Genomic DNA, 21280 nt, shown 5'->3' with positions numbered 1-21280 from the left:
ATGCTCCTTCCCCTAACCTCAGCTTCCCATCCATGTAATTTGCAGTTATCCCCTCAATTAAGATTTCAGTGATGGAAACAGCAGTGATTTCTGCATGTTAGTAAGAGACTACCTTCTAACCTTCTAGTATTCCAGCTGACATTTTACCTACTTTCTCTGATTTAATGAGTTAGCTAGTATAGGATGCTGACATTTAGGAAGGCAAAAAGCAGCACCTCCTGTGAAGGCGCCAGTCCCTCACAACTTCCTGCAACTCCCTCTCGCTGTTGACTCTGTGCACTGGTTTCTTTTCCTTGGATAAATTTTAGAGATCAGTAACAAAAAGGTTTTTCTAAACCTTTAATTTTGGTGGATCGCTGCTGGGATATTTCAGAGCCAAAGCGTAAGCGAACATCAGCAGGGCAGGCCTCTCCCCACAAGCGGGGGAAGCTGTGATCCAGTGCGGGAAGCGAAGGACTTCGAAGAGCCTGGCGATGGGGCAGCACGGTGCTTCACCTGAGCACCCAGGAGGAGCAGTTGCACGAGGACCTATTACATATGAAAGCGTTAATTTCTGTTAGTAAATGGGTCTTGGAGCTCTAGCTGGTCACAGCCCTGGCTAAAGATGGTGGGGTACCAAGTGTGACAGCCCGGGCTAATTAGGAGAAGCAACTAAGCACTCTTCCGCAATTAATTTTATGAAAACCGGAGCAACTGTTGCTGAAGGCATGCAGTCTCCCAGCAAGTTCAGTCAGAAACCGAGCGTCTGTCACCCCTTGGCCCAGGGGTGCAAACAGCCCGGGCAGCCCGGCGGAGCCGTGAGGCGCTAACAGTTGCTCGCCCACCTCCCCTCCCCTCAACGGCCGCTCAGGCCCCGCCCCCAGGCCCCGTCCCCTCGCCCCCCAGGGGCCTCCCCCTCGCAGGCCCCGCCCCGCTGAAGGCCAGCAGCCTCTTCCCCCTGTAGCCACGCCCCTCCCCTCCTTCCGGGCTTTCCCGGCGCTCGAAGATGACCTCACGCGGCTCTGTCTCCGCCCCTTCCGTTTTTCACCGATGTTGCAAGCGGAACCCCCATCCGCCACGTCACTCGGGGCGCGCCGGAGCTGCTCGCACGTGCTGTACCGCACCGCACCGCACCGCACCGCACCGCACCGCACCGCACCGCTCGCGTGCCGCCGCCGCCATGAGCTGCCCCGTGACGTGCGCCGCCTGGGTGCGCTGCGGCGTTGCCAAGGAAACGCCGGACAAGGTGGGGGCGGGGGCCGGGCCCAGGGACCCCCGCCCGCCCCCGCCGCCCCCCGCCGTCCTCACCCCTCTCTGTGTCCGCCCCGCAGGTGCAGCTCAGCGAGGAGGAGCTGAAGCGTCTCATCGAGGAGGCCCAGGACAGGCTGGGGTGAGCCGAGGAGCGGGGCGGGGGCGGCCGGGCGGGGCGGGGCGCGTCGCGTCGTGTCGTGTCGCGTCTGCCGGGCTCTGCTGGAGACGGGGTTGGAGCACCCCGGGCCTTTCCGCTGACAGAGCTGTGGAGGGGAGGGGGTGCCCCCGGGCACGGGGAGAGCTCGGGCACCAGCCCGGCCCGCAGGCCGGGGGGGGCCGCTGAAGGCCCGGCTTGGGAAGCAGGAGCGAGCAGCGGAGATCGGCACCAGCCAGCACGGGTTCCTCCTGAAGCGACTGTGTCAAGTGAGCCTGACGTCCCGGAGGGTCGTTTGTCTGGAGAGTGAAAGGAGAGACGTCGGATGGAGCATACGCTGCCTTGGTCGTGAGTGGGACAACATGGGTTGTGTTCCCATGTGGTTCTTCAGGTGTCAACTGTGTGCCGTCAGACTAGGTGAGCGTTTCAGGTGAAGTCTGCAGAGACCTGCTTGGGGCCCGGTCCTCGCTGGAGTTGCCATTCCCGCCTAGAGTGAGGAAAAAAGAACTTGGGTTTGTAACCGTGGGTGCTTTGGAGATGTGGCAAACCGAGATGGAAGTCCCAAACTGGCTGTGAAAAGTGGATGCTGAGGGTGAGGCGTTACAATCTAAGCGAGTCTGGAGGCCACAGTGGAGCTCAGAACGACTTGGTATTTATGCTTTGGTAGAAAAGGCAAAACATCACCCAGGGGTGTATTTATGGTTCACATATGAAACGGGAGACATCGTGACTCTCCACTCAGCACTAAAAGTCCTTGGTTGTGTAGCTGTGTTAAGTTTTGTCGCTCTGCTTTTAAGAAAAAGGTAAACAAACTTATGCAAAGAATAACAGATGTGACTGATTTAGGAAACATAATCTATGGAAGACAATGAGGAAATGGCTCTCTTTTTTCTAGAAAAAGATGAGGTATTGAGGTCTTATGCCATTTTCTGGCCTTTTTCAGTTAGATCTGTTCATAGATTTAGGCTTCTGATTCTGTTTCAGCTATGTAGGGTGTGTGGTTGTACCACAGTACGTATGGTTGAACAGCTGCAACAGGTAGCAGTAGAAGCTTTTATAGTTGGGTGAATATTATCCACCCCATTTCTATTAGATGGATCTGTGACTTTAGTGCTGAACAGAGTATTTTGTCCCAGAATATGTTTTATTCTGGTTTTGTTTTTTAAGGGTTCCAAAATAATCTTAAATGTTTGGAAGATTCTTACTTTATTTTAATTTCTTAACCAATTATGTTTAATGTTTCTGTTATCTGTGGTGTTACTTGTTTCTCCTTTATGCGTGTGAACTTCTGTTTTTTTGAGTGGATTCCTTTCTCTTGCAATTTCAAAAACATGGAAAGATTTGAGGTGCTGTTTGCTAGTGATTATGCATTCTGTTAAACTTCAGCATGGAAATTTAAAGACCATCCGTAACAACCAAAGGGGTTATGATCTCTTTATAACATCTGGTGCTTTGTAGAATTTGTTACAACACCAGTCACTTTTTTTTTCCTGTGCAACGATCACAAATCAGACTCAGATTTAGAATCTCTAATTATCTTGTTACCAGTTTTTACACTAGGAAACTGTTACCAGTTTTTACACTAGGAAAAACTGGTAATGTGAAGCCTTTATTTTACTGAACAGATTATAAAAATAGGTTTCTGTTATTTACTTTAGAACATATCTATGAGAACTGTCTTGGCTCATTGTTGCCTGGGAATTTTGTGTGCAGTAGGACAGAAATACAGTGTATTCAGCTGGGATGAGTTCCTGTGGAGCACGCTTCATTGAGACATCTGAGATGTCTGTTAAGTCCTCAGCCAATGTTTAATGTACACTTCCTTCTACTGAATTCCTTGCATACAGAATTGTTGCCATGAAAGTTCAGAGTTTTCTAGATGTTGCATAGTTTACCCTGTAAGAAGTAATCCGCAATATGTCCCTACCTAATGAATGTTATGTTGTTTTTTCTTCTAATGTAAGTATGGGAAATATGAGGAAATAAGGTCTTAAAAATCTTGAAGAAATGCAAGAGCCATTACACATGACAGGGCCTGTGGGTAGGGAAAAAAAAAAAAAAGGAATGAATTGAACACATGCGATCGCACAGAAGTGAGGTTGAGAGCATTGTATCCACAAAAAAAAGGGTAGGAGAAAGGGATTTAGACATGCAGTTTAGCTCTGTTGAGCAAAATTTGTACCAGATTTTGTCATTAAAACTTTGAATGAAAAACTTTGGAAGCTTGAGAATAATGGTGCCTAGTGTTTTGGGAAAAGATATGAAAGTAGTGAATGGATTTCCAAATTATTGGCATAAAGACTTGAAGCCCATGTGAACAGCCAGGATTGTGTGCTGAAATCTTGTCAGCAGTCCCCTAAGCAATTACCTGGAAGCGTTCTAAATGTCTGTCACAGCTTCTCAGGGTTGTGTATCTTTAAACAGGGATGGCGCTGATGGTAGCGATGAAGGCCAGATGACATATGGCATGAATGTAGCCATTCCTGGCAGAGCTAAGTCTTCTCATAAAAATGAAGACCCGTCTGATGATGAACTGGATGAATATGATTTGGAAAATTATGATGAAGAGGAATACACAGGTAAGAAAAATTTAAATGTCAGATATGCAGTGTAAGTGGTGCACCTTTTCACTTCTTGTTGTACTCAAGACACTAGTATCCTAAAACTACACAGTGCTATGTTTCAAATGCTGGAAATTTAAATTTTTACTTATTTGCTTGTCCCAGTTTTGGAAGTCATTTAGTGAGTGAAACAATTCAGTGTCCCCCTCCCTGACACTAGAACAGAGAGCAATGTTGGAAAGACTGTCACTCCCCCTGCTGTAGTGCTGGAGCAGAGCAGCAGAAGTTCCTGAAAGCACTAAGCAATTTAGCTTACTGAGGTTCTTATGTTTGGAACTTGGAAGTTCATTGAGCCCACTCCTGATATTTTGCAATACAGGTAATAGAGGTATTGGTACAGGAGTTTCTAACTTCACCTGTCATCGACATGTATAAAAAAAATGTTCTGAAATTCCCATCTAGGTGATTTAAAACTTGAAGACTCTTTGGCTACTCTGGCAGTATATGGCAGTAATGATCATGATCCTTACATCACTCTAAAAACCACTGTAAGTACTATAAAAATATTAAATATCTTAAACAGCATAAACTTAAAAATCAGTTAAATTTTCCACACTGCCTTAGGGTCTGTAAGTGCTTGCAGTCCTTTTCCAAAGGTGTGCCAGATTTTGATCAGAGGGAACTCTTTTCTTTTAAAGTTGCTTTGTGCAGTCCCCTCTACTTGTGCTTTTTATGTTTAAGTCAGATGTTAAGGCAAACTGGCTCATGATTTAAGCCAGATGCTTCTGTATGTGGAGGTGGTTCGTCACCTGTCTTCTAGGACCCAGAAAATGCTTGAAGAAATAATAAATCTCAGTATCGGAGGCCACTAACGACCCAACTTAGAAAATTTCCCAGATTGCAAGACTCTTACACCTTCCACTTGTATTAGTTTCCACCAAGTGTCAGATGGGGAACATCTTTGCAGGAGCTGGCTTCGTAGGAGCTCTGCAGGGGGTGAAGAAGTCTCTGGCTGCAGTCTAACACAAGCTAACTGTCTACAGTGCTGTCCTGTTATGCAGCCTGTTTTGTCTTTTTCTGGTGAACAGGGATGCAGCATGCAAGACACGAGGTAATCCTTCTACTCTACTTAACATTGGTATTGTCTTAGCTAGAATATTAGGTGCCTCTTCAGAAAGGATATGGAGAGATTCCAGAGAATATCCTGCAGTTTAGTTCAGAAGGATAGATTGCAACTTTTAATTAATTTGATTTACACGGAAAGATTGCAGAAATCAGTTACAAGGTGAGGTTGTGTGAGAAGAGACAACGTAATCTAGAGGCTATGTAATCTAGGAGAGACTATGATCACCTGGGGCAGGGTGATGGAGCAGGTAAATTTTTGAGACCTTTTAACTGTAAAGATTCTGAGATTTTTCTGGGTGCTGTCCTTTCTATACTATTTTGGATTCTTTACAAAGCTAGTAAGATTGAAAGAAAAGAGTAGCTGTGGGCTTCTACCACAGCATCTAGTTTGTGTGTCAGGGGACTTTGTCAAACATGTGGTCTCAGACAAGGAGTTGTTGTGGTAACAAAGCTCAAGGAGGAAGGCATATGTCTTTAAAACAAGTTCACTTGCTATGTGCACTTTGTGGCACTGTATGTTTTCCTCTGTGTTCCACTGACTGTTTGATGATTTGCTTGCTCCTGTGTACCAGTAGAGGAGAGAAACGCTTTAAAAGTGATTTCTATAGTCAAAGAGGTACTTGCCGAGGGACTCGGGGAGAATATGAGCTGCATTTATTCTTTGTCAGAAAAGCTAACTTTCTTCCAGATGTAGAAAAAGCGAACACCTTTTTCTCAGGCCTTTCTTCCTACACTGAAGTCCTTTCTTCAAATTCTGAAGGAGAATACTTTTTAGTGCTTCAACATGCATTTTATGTTGTCTTCTGGTATTTACTACTGGTACTGTTGCAGACTAAGTACTGTGCAGCATTAAGTTGATTAATTCAAAGAATTGCAGTACTTGATAGAATTCAAATATTGAAAAGATGCTTGAAGTGAATAAAAAAGAAATCAAAAGCTTGCAACAGGAAGTCCAAAAAGTCTGGTATGTGTTGTATATTTGAAGGATGGTACTCTGTTTGTGTAAGACTATTGACTTTTATGTATGGTTCTTAGTTTTCCGCTAACAAAAATTCCCTGAATGCCTTCCATTCCTCAGTAACAATGAAAATTAGATGAGAGGTTACATCTGTTCTGGTACAGCTGAATGCCCACTATAGCTGTAGGCAGTACTTTTCTGGAAATATTTTCCAGAAAGTAGACAAAGCTTTAATGCTCTTGGAATTGTTTTCTGGATGTGAGGAGCAGTTACAATATGCTTATTGTGTAAAAAGTTGTTACCCTACATAAATGCTCAAGGCATGAGAGCACAACAGAAATAAGCTACGTGTGTGGGCTCCTGGTGGTGATTCTCTTTTCAGCAATGGCTGCATCATGGTAGTCTCAAAAGATGGTTTCATATTTGGTAGTTAAACATCCCTCTAAATCCACCTAGGTCCAAACAGTCCTTCTGTCTATATAATAACTATTCAATCTCCCCATAATCGAGTCTGGTTCCTGTCTTTTTCTCTTTACCACCATAAGATGGTTTTAGGCGGGTGGGCAGCAGGGTGTTTGGTTTTGAGTGTTTTCAGTTATGGTTAAAAGTTATTATTGATTCAGCCTTTTGAACGTGTGTCATTTTGTGCATTTATGTGCTTTGCTTAACAACCGTTGTCCTCTCCTTTTTGCTGTTCAGGATCAGTATGAACAGGAGGACTTTTTGATTAAGCCCAGTGACAATCTTGTCCTTTGTGGCAGAACTGATAAAGACTACTGTAGTTTGGAGGTCCATGGTAAGTAACATAGGATTTATTCCTTACAGTGAACGTAGGGAAGATGTCTCGCCTATCCTGTTCCATATGGCTGTGTAGAAGGGGGGGGAGGTGTTTTGTTGAAGTTCTTTTCTCCCCATCTGCCCCGTGTGTTTTGTCCTCTTTCCTACATCATGGTGCTTTAGCCACTTTCCAGAACTAGAGTATTTAATGTGGAGTTCCTGTTATTTAGAGGATAGTGTGCCTTTATCAGGCTGTATAACATTTCCTTTCCTTATTTCATTTCTAATGACACTTAGAAAATACTATGACATTTTTATTCTCTGAACATACGATCTTTCTTCCAAACAGTCTTACTTTCCATATCATGCAAGCTTCCTCTAGTGGTTTGTTGTTTTTTTGTTTTTTTTTTTTCCCCTTGCTTTCTCCTTGCTTCTTTAAATGAGCTTTCCACTGCTAGGAGTGGAAGAATTGGCACCTTTATTGTCTTAGTTTTAGAAGAGATGACCCTTAATAAGGTCTGAATACCACTTGTTCTAGAGATGGGTTTAGTTTTACTGTGTAAAAGATTTTTCTGTTGCAGCAAGGAGTACTACTGAGTGTGCTGAAGTTACCAGCTTTTCTTACGGTGGTTCTTTGGGGGAATGTTTCTGTCTACTTCTGCCATGGTACATGTTTCTGCAAGCAAAGTATTCTGTTTTGAGAAAATAGCAAGACCAAAGTGTTTGAAGGCATCTCTTCAGATACCGTCATCTAGCATTTTCTGTATCTGGAGACGTTTACAAATTTTATTAACTGTGTTATTTTCCCTGTATAAACTTAGAAAACAATAGCACAGGCTTCTGCAGTTTATAACATTAGGTAGCCCTGTCTTAGTTAATTACTAAGACTGCTTAGTTAACTGAAGACTTTAGTTAGTATCTGAACATCTGTCACATGCACTTAAAAACGGAACAGTGATTTTGTGTGTGTGATGATACAATTTTATTAAAATAATTAATGGGTTTTACTTGCTATCCAGTTGGTAAATTCTTTTATTATAAGGAGAAAAATATCTGGCTAAAGGGAATGCTGTGTTTAGTATATGGTGGCTTTACCAAAACTTTTCCTGTATCTCAGTTACAACCTGCTAAAGGTAACTTCATCTGACTTCTTCAGGTTCCTCTAATATGAAAACAGTTTGTCTTTTACCTTCATTTCCCCTTTGATTGCATCTGGAATTATTTCGGGTTTTTTTTAATTGCTGGTTCTGTAAAATGAACGTCTAAACCTTCATTAACATATCCTGGTGTAGAAAATGGTGGTGGTGGATAAGGAGCATCTGTTTTAAAGTGATCTTACAAAGTAGCATAGTATGCTAGGAATAAAGTGTCTAAGCTTTGCTGAACTCATCACTTCTTTATCTGAAGTACACAGGAGTATGTTTGTTTGTTTTGTGTAATTCTGTAAGGCATAACATTAGTACTTGGAGGCTCTGGCCTCTACACTAAAACTCTGAACACACTGAATTTACATTCTAGATCTTGGCAATTTAGTGTTTGCCACATCTGCCTTTTGCAGAAGTGAACTGTTTATAGTTGCTTGCTTTTTCTCTTCACTGATGTCTTGTATGTCTTTAATTCTTTTTCAGTTTATAATCATGAAGAGAACTCATTTTATGTACATCATGATATTATCTTGCCTGCTTACCCTCTAAGTCTGGAGTGGCTGAATTTTGATCCTAGTCCCGATGAATCACTAGGTAAATTACAAAGGATACTGTAAACGTCCAGTTAAATAATTTTTGCTTGAAAAGTATATAAATGTAATTTTGCCACTAAATAATTTCCTCCAGTGGTATGAACAGAAATAAAACCAAGATACAAAGATGGAAAAACTGAATATCAGGTTTTTTGGTTTGGTGATAGTCATCTTAGTGATGCTGCCGTAATGAATGATTTGACTAAAACACTGGTTTTATTACAAGTAATTAAGTTATTGTCAATTAGCAGACCAGAGCAAGCTCTTCTCTAATCTGCTTTATTTTCCATTTGCAAATGAAATGTTGCTTTTGTTCAAAATCATTATGGCCAATGCAGTTGATTAACTGTAAAACACAGCAAAATTTATATGTATTTATGTATTTAGTAACCTTTTTCCTGTGTTTTTCAGATTATTTTTTTTTTCTCCATAGCACAGGGAATGTGGCTTTGGTTTTTTTTTCCTTAAAAAACCAAACAAAACATCGAACTTTGTAAAGCTTCTTTGAACAGTTACTTGTACTGAAGGGAAAATGTATTGGAGAGCAAGTAAATTTTTTTTCTGGCAACATCTGCTGTCAGTTGATATTTTTAAATTGCTCCTTGTCAGTTATAATCATCAAAGATGTTAAAATAGAAGATTCTGGCACATAAGTTTTACTTAATGAAAGAAATAAGCAACAGCTGGATTGCCAAATATGCTGTTTCGTAACTCTAAATAAATGTGGTTGCATTTGGGTTTCTGCTTGTAGGAAATTATGTTGCAGTGGGTAACATGACCCCGGTTATTGACATTTGGGACCTTGATATAGTGGAATCCTTAGAACCAGTCTTTTCTCTTGGAGGCCAGAAAGAGAAAAAGAAGAAAAAGAAAGGAGGGAAAGTAAGTATTGCAAAATGATTTATCTGGTTGGTTGGAGGAAACTTTGAGCAAGGATAATGTTGTTATTACTTTTTCCCTACACTGAAAAAATCATAGATAATCTGGTTTAATTCTGTCTGTCGTGTTGAAAGATGGTGTTTAGACATGTTACAGAAGATAATGTCATGGTCATCTGCGATAGGTTAAAATTAGTATTTTCCTGTGACTCAGAGAGTTGAAAAGGCATTGAGCAATAAAGGACAAGGTTGACATTAATAAAATACATTTACTCAGGATTCACCTCTGTTAGCTTTATGTATCTAAAATCCAAGCATATTTTAAGGTAGTTATCGAGATTGTCTAAGGTGAATGCATAGAGACACCCCCAGAGAATGGCTGAGTTTCTTTTAGTGGACTGCACAGAAAACCTTAACTACCAAAGAGGAAGAATGGGGTTTAGACTGGTTACTAAGTTAAGCGAGATGAATCTGACCCTCATTGTATGCCTGAATGTGTTGTTATGATTTGTCCAAATTCTTTGGTATGTAAAACAAGTACAGAAGATAACATAACTTAAATCTTCTAGATTTTGCTTATAGTAGATGCTTCAGGAAGTGCTTAAAGACTCCCTAGAGTAAACAGGGAAGGTGAACACTGGGTATATAGCTAATCTTGGTTTCCGAAATGAAGAAGCGCTGCAGTGTTAGTCAGCTAAAGAACCACTCTGTGTAATTGAGAAGGGGGTTTACTGCTTGAGCTCTCAGACCTTCTGGTTTTAAAAACAATAGAAAAAAAATCCTTGGAAGGTGAATTTGTTCTGTGAAACTTACTTCTGAATATCACTGAGTTATGAGAATTGCTGTTTAATATACCATTCATAAATGTTACCTCAATTTGAAATGCTAATTATTCTCTGTATGGATAATTAAAGCCTGGAATTAAGAACAGAAGAGGAATGGGGTGGCTTATGGGTGGTTTCCAGTTGCTGTCCCAGTAAACTTTGAAGCTTAACCATTTCAAATTAGAATTTGTAGGAGCTGGCAAGTTTGTAGGAGCTGGCAATTTGTAGGAGCTGGCAAGTTACAAGGACCTAAAGCTCAGTTAATTGGGAGGAGGGAGAGGGAACTGACAGGAGTGCTTAGAAAGAAGCTGAAGAAGCAGCTGCACTTTAGCTGGAGACAATGAAATTTCTTCTACTAGCCTGAAGGGAGTAACCAGTTCTGTAAGACCACTGGCTGTGAATGGAGCAATCTGAGATCTGGGGTGGGAGGCGAGGTACAGGTACTGCAGAGACAGTTCTATCAAAAGCCTTGTTGCAGCAAGTGAGAATAACTTAAAACATGAAGTTGTTTGTGAAGGCATTAAGGAGTTCATACTAATGTGTTGTAATGCTTGATTTCTGTTGAAGCTGTAATTTTCAAAAGCATGTTGTGTCTGCATACACAGAGTTTATCTTCAGAAGGGACAGTGAAAGGACATACTGATGCTGTGCTTGATCTTTCATGGAATAAACAAAGCAGGTAAAAGAATACTTGAGTAACAATGGATGGTTACAAATTTGTATACTTAATTAGGCATACATTTTTCACACAAATCCAAAATCTTGTGTAGTATAACATTGAACTTGAAAGCAGTGCTGAAATGAACCAATTCTCAAAAATACCCCCCACCCTTTTTTTTTTAACTAGAAGTCTTGATTTATTTTTTTAAAAACCTATATGTTGCTGCAGAGCACTTTTTACTCACAAGTTGTCCAGATGAGGCAGGACTAAGGTGGGTCTAAGCCATTTGTTATATCAGCTACATTTAAGCCAGATGCACAAACTGGAGAAGCAGAAGGGCTGCCCTGATCTGTGCCAATCTGCCAATGACCGAAAGCACCATTTCAACAGATAGACTTACAGAAGAAAGTCCTTGCTGTGCTGTTTTTTTTCCTCTGGCTTTTGCCCCAGAGCTGTGAACCGAAAAGAGAGTGTAAAAGCCCTGATAGCACAGTTATAGAAATGCCTCTGACCTTTGGGTTATCCTAGGCAGAGAGAATTCCCTGTTGCCTGAATGAACTAGCAATGAAGTGCTGCTACTGAAGCAACACGAAGCTGGCCCATCTTGGGGGAGAGGTCAAGGACAATGTGCTGACTGAAATAAAGATGCTGCTATTTTTTATCACTTAGGTGGTTTTTAAGAGTTCAGCTGTCAGAGGATCCTCAGAATGGGCCTTGAAACTCTTCCAGTCAGACACAGGCTGATTTCCCCCCCCGCCCCCCTGTGCTGTCATAAGTGTCTTTGAAGATAGACATAGTGAACTTCGCATACTCCTGATAAGCAGGTGTAAGCCTTCACTTACAATGCTTTGTTGTCTAGATACTGAAGAAGGAAATGCCCCATAGACATGCAGTAAATGTACATAAATTGCACTCCTAATTTATAGTGCGTTGTCTATTCTTAAATTATACGTACACACAGAGTGTGGTAGTGATCATTCCATCAGTGTTACAAAAGAGTAGCTTTCATGTACCTAGAAATGGTTATCTGGTGATAATATAGAGACAAGTCACAAAAATTACCGCTACAATAATTAAGTGTCTGGAATGCATAATTCTGTAGTGTACTGAGTTATGAACTCATTGATACTGGTCAGTCTTTCAGGAAATAAAAACAGCCTTGAAGTGGGAAGCTTACGGGCAAAACAAGGAAATCCTTGGAGCAGCTATACTTAAATGTTTTGTTGTTGTTTGTTTGTTTTTTTAAGCAAGACATACTGTGATAGCTCTCTGTAAATAACTTTCTGCCTGTAGGTCATAATGATGTTACTGTAAAATGTTCTCATAGCCTTCACTATGCATTTTCTTAACTTTCCCTTGAAACATTGTTTGGGAGAACTGTTTCCAGGAGAATGTTAGGTCTTTCAGTCAGAAACACTTGGTGAGTATTTAAAAAAAAAAAAAAAAAGTTGTGGGGGGAGCCGTTTCAATCAGAAACAGCATGTTGAGGTAATAGATCTGTTTTTAAGAGCAGTGGTAGCAATTGTACTGTGTATTTGACAGGCCTTTAGGAATGTTTTGAGTTTTTTTCTGATTAAACTTTTAAACTGTGTTTATTGCTTTAACACAATTGGTCAAATTTAAGTTGAAATGTGGGGTCTGTAAACTAACTAAAATGTTAGGGTTCCTTTCAGCATTCTATGAAGGATGTACAGTGGTGGGTCTTCAGTAGTTAGATAAACACTTAGATATCAGAGAGCAAAATATTTTAAAACCAGATTTGTCTGGCTCTTGGCTGTATGCGTATGCAAATAAAACTAAGTTGCGTAGGTAATGTTTGAAGATACTACCTTAATGTCAAAGGAAAGGAAGTGCTTAAAAGCCTTTTTTGCTTTGTTTTGTTCAATGAATCTTCCAGTAAATGATATTTTAGGTGATGGGGGGGGAATACAAGCAAAACTGTCACTTATTATTATAAGTGTTGTACTAATGTAACGTAATATAGCCTGTTTGTACTCTTTACTTGTAACTTAGAATTACTTTCAGGGAGTTATCCCTCAAGCTTGAGATATATAGTCTATAGAACAGAGTGTACTTGATCTCAGAATCAGGCTCTGTATGTATTTTGGATTTTTGACCATTATTTGTTTGTATCTGTATAAAGATTTTTAAAACTTATTTTTTGATCCATTATCAGGAATGTTTTAGCAAGTGCGTCTGCTGACAATATTGTGATTCTGTGGGATATGTCTGTGGGTAAGCCAGCAGCCAGCCTGATGCTACATACAGACAAGGTATGTAATAATTGCTATGTTTCTTCCACTGTAAAATACAGAGAAAAAACAACTGCAGTTTTTCATTAGCTGCTTTGTAGTGAACCCTTAGAACAAGAATTCTGTAATTTTCTAACAACTGTGCAGAATTCTTTAAATTTCTGAATTAGTTGCTTTGGCGAACAACACTGTATTTGCTTTTAAAAATGTTATTTCAGTTATCCTTTAGAAAGTTTGCAAAGATTTACAGCAGATTTTAAAATGCCTTTTGTGTGAAAGCGCTGATGGTTGGGAATCTAACAGTGCTGGTATAAGGTACAAAAACTAGGTCTCTGAGCATAGGTCAAACTGTAACTCTCTCTTAAAGGAAACAATGAGTGTCGGTTACAGTTTGTTCTAGGTAAGAAAGGTTTAAAATAAATTATACTAAAATACCATGGTGATGGGTACTTCAGAAATTAATTCATCTCATAGTAATTAAAATGTGAAAGTTAGTTATTAATAGCTATAACCTTTTTTTGCTGTTAACAAAGTCGCTGCCCTTGGCAAACTCCTGATTTTCATTTTTTTGCTAACATCTGCATTTTTCCCCAAACTGGAAGCAGCTATTCTTTTACCTCCTTCAGCTTATTTTTTTTAACATCTAGGGCAGAAAGCAGGCATGTGGTTCTGTTCAGTGAAATTAAATTGGAAAATATCTTGTTTCCACTGGGTGGGGGTGTTTGAAATAAAAATAATGTGCATCTCTTGCACTGTTTATGAGAAATCTGAGTATCAGCAAGCTTAATAGGAGGGTTTTCTGGGGGGAAATGTGCTGGTTTGGGGGAGGGGAGGTTGTGCTCTGTTTGTTCAAAGAAAGTTCCTGTATATGTGTGTTATCTCAATGCTTATTTTTTAAAATAAAATCTTCTGTTATCTAGGTCCAGACATTGCAGTTTCATCCATTTGAAACTCAGACCCTTATTTCTGGATCTTATGATAAGTATGTCGGGGTAATATTTTAAAATGTTACACATAGACAGGGTATTAGTATTGAATTAAGCCCGTTGAGTTGCCTTGTGTTTTCCTTTTCATTTGCTTATAACTGCCAAATTTGAGTAATGCTATTATTTTTTTCCAGTAAGGTAGCCAGGTTTGGCCACATATGTGGCAAAAATGTAGTTTTCCTTACCTCTTTCTCAGGACGAGCCAAATCCTTTAACCATCTGGACTGACATTTTCTGTGCCAGGTGTCTGCTCCAAACTGAATTTATTTCTTAATTTGGCTTTTTTCTGCATTGGGAATGTGTCACTATCCTTCCTGTAAAAACTTGTCAAGGTTTTGCCAAGCTGTAAGACCAGGGTGGGGGCATGAGGGACTTTAAAATCCCAGTCCACTCTCGACAGCCCCATTACCCAAGTGTAACAGGCTATCTCCTGTGATTGCAGCTTGGAGATGCTGCTAAATGGTTTCTGTCTGCACACTTGGACTAGCTCTGTGGCTGCTAGTTTTTATAAGCTCTGCCAGCCAAAAAACTTGCCCTCTGTTCTCCCATCTCCTAGGGGTAACTTTTTATTTTTGTTCTATAACCATGATTTTTTTAATGTCAATTTTTTTTATTCTGCTTTTAAGACTTTGTCCTTGTGTTAAAGTATTTAAAGACTTGTCAATCTTTAGCCAAGACTTTATGTCCTCTGGCTTGTATTATGCTCTTGCTACATCTGCTTAAGTAAAAGTGTTGGAGAAAAACCTTTTATTGTTGTTAGGATACTGCTTCTGTCCACTTTCCTCCCCCTCAACTTCATTCTGTAAAAATAAGAAAAATGGCCAAACACCGAGACCAGCTTCTCGATCCCTTTTTAGCTAGTCCTTTGATCCCACGGACACGTATAAACCAGTGTACTGTCTACAAACTAGTAGACTGCCTTTGTGGATTTTTCCTGTAAAGCTTCCCAGGACCACAGGCAGTTCAGTGAATATTGGCAGATGCCTTCATAACCTGAAAGTCAGACCGTTAAAAATTGCATATGTACTAAAACTACTGTTGTAAAATGCCTGGTAAAAGAACTGAGAAATCTAGATCACATTTCTTTGGCTTTAATTATAGGATAGAGTGGGAGTGGGTTACACTGTGGATGTAAATTGTAGTGAGATGCTGCGAGAGTGACATCATCGCTCCTTTCTTGCATTTGCATCCAGGAGCTTTTTGAGTTGGGACAGATTCTGCCGCCACTGGGCTGAGCAAAAGCCTGCAAAGAATCCCAGAGGACCCACTAACTCCCATCTGCTCTTTCTCCTTTTCAGAATAGAATTTCCCTAACCACTTGTAAAGATTAATTTTTTCTATTAAAGCATATTTGAAAATGTTTGTATATGTATCACAAATTGATTTCCTAATTAGTGCATTATTTTGAACAGTCATTACTTGACTTTACTGAAGTCTGTTCATAATTAAGTGATATATTTGCATAATTATGGTCTCCTGTATGATAAGTATCTTATGTATTGAGCAAATTCATGCTCTGTTTGCTTAAATAGAACGGCTCTTTGTAACCAAGATGAAACTTTGAAACATACGGAAAAAGCTTGTACTTATCTGGGAAATTTGCATCTGTTACTGAGTTGGAAGACTAAATAGTGAAGTTGTTTCCATTTTAATTTTTGAATTGTAGTTTACATGGACCTTCTGTAGATGCCAGTGGTAAAACAAACTTCATAAAGTATTCTGCCATGATTATTTTTTTTTCCTTAATTTCCTATCCCTTTTTTCCATAGATCAGCTGTGCTGTATGATTGCAGAAACCCACAAGATAACCATCGAATGTGGCGGTTTAGCGGTCAGGTTGAAAGAGTAACCTGGAATCATTTTTCACCTTGTAATTTCTTAGTGAGTACATGCTCTTCTATTCTTGGTCTGTTGACTGTTGCCATTTAATTTAGCCTGTATTTTTGAGTTCATAATGTTTCTGAATCATATAACGGACCTGATGGACAGTTGGACTGTTGGCATTGCTTATTTTAAAAATGTAGTGTGTGGGAGGATGGTTTTAGGTAGTTTTTTCAACAAGTGTATCGAGCCTAGCTACTTAATTGCTATCTTCATTATGACAGTAGAAAAGCAATTGGTGTTGATGCCTTTACACTCCAGAGGTGGCTTCTTTGCCATGTTGCTATATTGTTCAGTGGCTGGGATACATTTTCCTTTGCATAGTTGCTGTTGTGTCTCATGTAATGAGGCAGTTGCAGCTGAGAAGTAGCTAATTAGAACTAAGATCCTGAATATTAATTCAGTGTTTCAAATCAGCACTAGAGGGCACTGTCCTCCTAGCTGGTATAGAGTAAAAATACCTTGGTTTTGTCAAGATTTTTATGATAAAACTTTTAAACAGAATTTTAAAACAAATCTTTTTTATTATCTCAGTGGCTGTCTAGTTCTCTGTTGCTTTGCGTACACAGCCAGCAAAAGCAGTTGCTCAGTTCTGTTGGGTTTATGGTGTGGATATCTCTCAGTATAATGACACGTAGCTTTGCACAGGGCTATTACGCAGCCACAGGATGGCTCCAAAAAGTTTGAACTGACAGTTAAGAGACTAAAAGCCCTGTATTGCATTGCCTAACGAGAAAGCCAAGCTTAGTAGTGCAACCATCTTCAAAATACAATTTAAGAAATTTGTATAGGATTAAGCCTTCTGTGTAAGTCCCTGCAGCATAGTGTAGGTATGTAGAATAGCTTGGGCACTAGCTGGATGGAGTCTGACTTTAGGGATGCGGAACTGTGTACACTGTGTAATATGCCTTACCGAGAAGTAATGTAAGTCTGTCTCAAATCACAGGGATTTAATAGAGGGTGGGGTATTATTTCATAGGAGCTTTTTCTGAAATGAGTGACTATGGCTGTTTGTTTTTAAAATGTTGTGGTTTCCTTAGGCAAGCACGGAGGATGGCTTTGTGTACTGTCTGGATGCTCGTTCGGATAAGCCACTGTTTACACTGAAAGCTCACGATGAAGAGGTGTCAGGTAAATTGTCTGTGTGTTGTGTTTGTCCCCAGTGGTGACGCACATCTGGAAGATGTCTTTAACCAGTACGACTGAGGTGGTAGTGATTCCTTGATTAACAAATAGAGAGTTGTGCATACTAATCATGGGTAGCTGGTGCATGAAACAAATCTCTGCTGAGAAGTCATTGTAAGCAAAGTATTTTAACAACAGTGAACTTCTCTCAGTGAATATCATGAATAAGCATGTCAAAACAGATCTGTTCACTTGGGACACACTCCTTGTGTTTTTTGGGTGAGGAAGAACAAAAACTATGCAATCTGGTCCAGGATTATGAACTATAATGTTTACCTCCTCTAGCCCTAATTATTTTATACTGATGTTCACTCTGGAGATGATTTAGGTATGGCCCACGGGAAGGTTTTCACGCTGCCTCCTTTAGGCTACTTTAATTACTTGGTCAGTGTAGGAACTTCTAAATAGCAACTTGAAGCACCTGATTAGGTGTCTAAAATGAGATTGTATGAATATGCCCCATCGTTTTGGATAGCAAAAGAGATGGTCTTTGGCAAACGAATGAAGAAAACTACCTGGGGAAGCCAGATTATGTGAAGTAAGAAGCAGAAGAATAGCATCTTTGCACTGTTACTGTTGTTGGATTGAGAGACAAAATAGGCCTACCTTAAGTCAGTTTGCTCTCACTACAGGGAGTAGTGGCAGCATGAAACTTTCATTAACTTTTTTCTCCTTTGTGCTGGAACAGAGTTTAGTGTGAGGAGAATATTAGGTTTGGTCCCATGACTTCACTTCAAAATGTATCCTCATCTCTGTGACATAGTGGTTACGTGGTGCTCTCACACTGCTGCACTCTTAATCTTCCAGGGCTACAACTAAGCAGTCAGATCAAAGGGTGCCTTGTGACATCATCTGCTGACAAATACGTGAAAATTTGGGATATCCTGGGAGACAGACCAAGTTTAATCCATTCCAGGAATATGAAAATGGTAGAGTAATATTCATTTCTTGATTCCAAGAAGGTTTACATATAAACTATGTCTGCTTAATCTTTTTTGTCTAACTTGAATCTTGTTTTACATAATGTAACATCTTAAAAAAAAAAATCACATCTGTGTATTCTGGGTAAATCATGCTCATTACAGTGCAGTATGCAATTCAACATGTGATTGGCAGACTGCTTCAAAGCCTCAGACCTGAATACCAGACACAATGTTCTGAGTAGAACTATAGGTACTCCAATGTGTATCTGCCAGGTTCAAGACAAAGATGTGATTTACTGTTTGTAATTAGCAGCTCTTGACACTTTTACTTAAGCACTGTAGCATAATACAAGCCAGAGAACATAAAGGCTTGGCTAAAGATTGACAAGTCTTTAAATACTTTAACACAAGGACAAAGTTTCAGGAAACTTACAGAGCTTACATTTGTTAAAACTTGCTTGGTGAAAGTATTTTCAGATGACAAATTCATTTTAGGATGATATTTTAAAAAAAATCCTTCTCTTTCTGCCTCCCTCCCAGGGTGTTCTCTTCTGTGCAGCTTGCTGCCCTGACTTCCCGTTTGTTTTTGCCTTTGGAGGAGAGCGAGAAGGGCTGCGTGTTTGGGATATAAGCAAGGTTTCTGCAGGTAGCATTCTCATTTCTTTGAATCTTGTGGTTCTCCCCTTGCCCCCAGGGTGTATTTGTATATTCAGTAATGTATTGTGGCTCTGAGAGAAACTGTAGGTTAATATTTTAAAATACCCCAAGACTGCATATGTGTTCATGTTTTCAGCTTCAAAAAACGTGGGGTTTTTCTGACTTGGAGAACTGTGTTTGCCACATGATTTATTTTCTTGTAGCTGAAGTGTAATACCTATGTTTTACTTTTTTCTTAATGTTCCTAGTGTAATCGAGTATCACATTCTTGAGTACCTGTAGGAATGAAAGTGAGGGCTGGTTTTGATCGGTTGTCATAGCTACATGTAACTAAATGGCATGAATTTTTAGAGAGAAGACTTGTAAGAGCTTGGTGGAAACCAGAGAGACTAAAACCAGAAATAAATTATTTAATGTTTTGCTCTACAAAACTCATCCATTTCACAGTACTTAAGGTACAGCAATTATGCACAAGGAAACCTCTGGAGATGCTCTGGGGGAGAGAGAACAGGACTTGTAATTTAAGTATCATATGCGGGAGATTGTTCTGACTTGTAAGGTTCAACTCCCTACTCAAGGTAAAGGGGAAAGCTTTAAAACTGCACCAGGTTAGGACTTCCATTCTGTGATCTTCACTGTGCTATACCTGCTGTACCACTCTTGTCTCTGGAACAGTAACGTGTAAGCAGTCCCCTATCTCTGTTGCAGTGAATGAAGTTTTTGGAAACAGAGAGAGACTTGTTCTGGCTGGTGCCAACTCTGCGGCTTGCAGCTCCACGGCTGGCAGTAGCAGCAACGATTCAGAGACAGCAATGGAATCATGATGGACTAGACATCACAAAATCAAAGTAATTAATGGGACTACGACTAACGTGCATTCTACAAATCGCCGTTTGGTGAGAGTTCATAGAAATGACTCTAGTGTCTTGCAGTCTGCAGGCTTCTTCATCTCAGACAAAGAAACATGGTGATGTGGTTAAGCTCTAAGTCAACAGTTCTAAGTTCCTGCCTCTGTTACCGGCTTTGAAAGAGTAAATCACTTGCTTTTGCCTGAGATGATGGTCCCTGAAACAGGGGCTACTCTGTGTAAAGTTGATATATAAAATGAAATAAGTCACTAGAGAAGCATGCTGCTGCTACCAGAAGTTTGTTGAATACTGCAAAGAAGGTAAATATCTTCTAAAAGCATAAGGAAAAATACTTCAGACAACAGTTGTGTAATAAATAAACAAAAGCTGAATGAAATGACAAGTGTAAATAGATAATTTATCCTTAATTTAAGGCTAGATTTACAGATTTCTAATACAGATTTTTAAAGTTCTTCTGTGTAACTTTTTTAAGTCTTAAGAGTATTTCTTGGGCAGTAAGTTGGAGTCCCTGAGCAGAATCTTGAAATGTGTTTGTAACACCTCAGATCACCAATATCAAACCAGAAATATCCCAGCTGTATGCCATCAAGGGTTTCTTTTAGCTGGTTCCACAGCACCTGAAGCTTATTGATGTTGCCTGTGTTGCCTGTTCTTCAAGCTCTTAAAGTAATATATATGAAGAGAATTTGAACTGAAATAAGGAGCTACTACTCAGAAGAGGATGAGAGGCTGTCAGGACACAAAGTGAGGGTAGGGATCTCAGCTGGTCACCATCACTGGTGAAAGCTGTCCATGTGACGTACTCATGTTCTTAACTCCTCCCAGGCATTCCTGCCTGAACCCCCAGAGAAACATTTTGAGTATCAGCCTAACCACTGACTTAAACACTTCGTTTATAGCATCAGGAACCTAGTCAAGGAATGTGACTCAAACAATTTCCTCACCTTTAAAATGAACACCCAAGTGCCTTACCCCAGGCCAGAAGTTAAGTGACACTCTTCTCCTCCTGTGAAGTGCTTCCCTCTCCACATACTGGAATGCATCTGTGAAAGTGCTGCTGCTGCAAAAATGCCCTGGGTATTGAAGCAACTGGTATCAGAGCAGCCGTGGTGGCAGTGCATGTAGTTGACAAGATCTTACCACTGCTGTAAGTGGTGTACAATGTTACTCATTGTAACTTATTCTGGTGAGGTAAAGCAGATAAATTTTATCAGTAGAAACTGCAGATGGTGAAAATGCAGGGCTACAGGTTTCCCTCCCATCCCTTGAAGTTACATGGCTGCTTCTAAATCCAATTTAGCTGTTTCTAGTCTGGTGACAGGTGTTAAGCATGGCTCTGCAGGAACCAGGTGTATTTTGGATGTGTTGGGATTCCTGCCTCAATCCTTTCTCTGCCAAGCAATAGTGAACAATGTGTGGACAATAAATGAACAACTGCTTTTGTGACGCTTAAGAAGGTGAAAGCACCAGAACCACCTCTGTTCAGGTGCTCTCCACTGAATAGCTGCAAGTCTTTCAAAGCTTTCATTTGAAATAAATGCTTTGTGTTAAGCTCTTTGAGGGTAGTCATTTCTGTGATCTCTATCTCTGGTATTAATTGGCACTGTAGCTCTAGAAGTTG

General features: G+C 40.2%; 1 protein-coding gene across 2 annotated transcripts; it reads left to right on the top strand.

Annotated features, from left to right (window-relative positions):
• The first annotated feature begins 1114 nt into the window (after positions 1-1114).
• PWP1 (PWP1 homolog, endonuclein) lies at positions 1115-21198 on the top strand. Of its 2 annotated transcripts, XM_072870386.1 has the most exons (15): positions 1115-1225; positions 1311-1369; positions 3809-3963; positions 4408-4493; positions 6728-6824; positions 8434-8544; positions 9295-9425; positions 10851-10924; positions 13083-13179; positions 14079-14140; positions 15914-16025; positions 17066-17156; positions 18018-18139; positions 18674-18779; positions 19499-21198. In XM_072870386.1, exons 1-15 carry the CDS (start codon positions 1160-1162, stop codon positions 19612-19614), a joined length of 1485 nt encoding a protein of 494 aa, XP_072726487.1. In that variant the 5' UTR covers positions 1115-1159; the 3' UTR covers positions 19615-21198. The 2 variants fall into 2 exon arrangements, with proteins under 2 accessions (XP_072726487.1, XP_072726495.1); XM_072870394.1 differs by lacking the exons at positions 1115-1225; positions 1311-1369 and adding an exon at positions 1566-1801.
• Positions 21199-21280: the final 82 nt, after the last annotated feature.

The sequence above is a fragment of the Ciconia boyciana genome, chromosome 1 (genome assembly GCF_034638445.1).
Source record: "Ciconia boyciana chromosome 1, ASM3463844v1, whole genome shotgun sequence".
NCBI lineage: Eukaryota > Metazoa > Chordata > Aves > Ciconiiformes > Ciconiidae > Ciconia > Ciconia boyciana.
Note: the sequence above shows the minus strand (reverse complement) of the source record. Positions and strands in the feature narration are given on the sequence as shown.

Excerpts from the sequence above, each read along its gene's own strand:
- PWP1 (XM_072870386.1), top strand. The coding sequence starts at position 1,160 with ATGAGCTGCCCCGTGACGTGCGCCGCCTGGGTGCGCTGCGGCGTTGCC. Across the intron at positions 14,141-15,913 it reads ATTTCTGGATCTTATGATAA|ATCAGCTGTGCTGTATGATT; the intron begins GTATGTCGGGGT and ends TTTTTTCCATAG. Across the intron at positions 18,780-19,498 it reads TATAAGCAAGGTTTCTGCAG|TGAATGAAGTTTTTGGAAAC; the intron begins GTAGCATTCTCA and ends TCTCTGTTGCAG.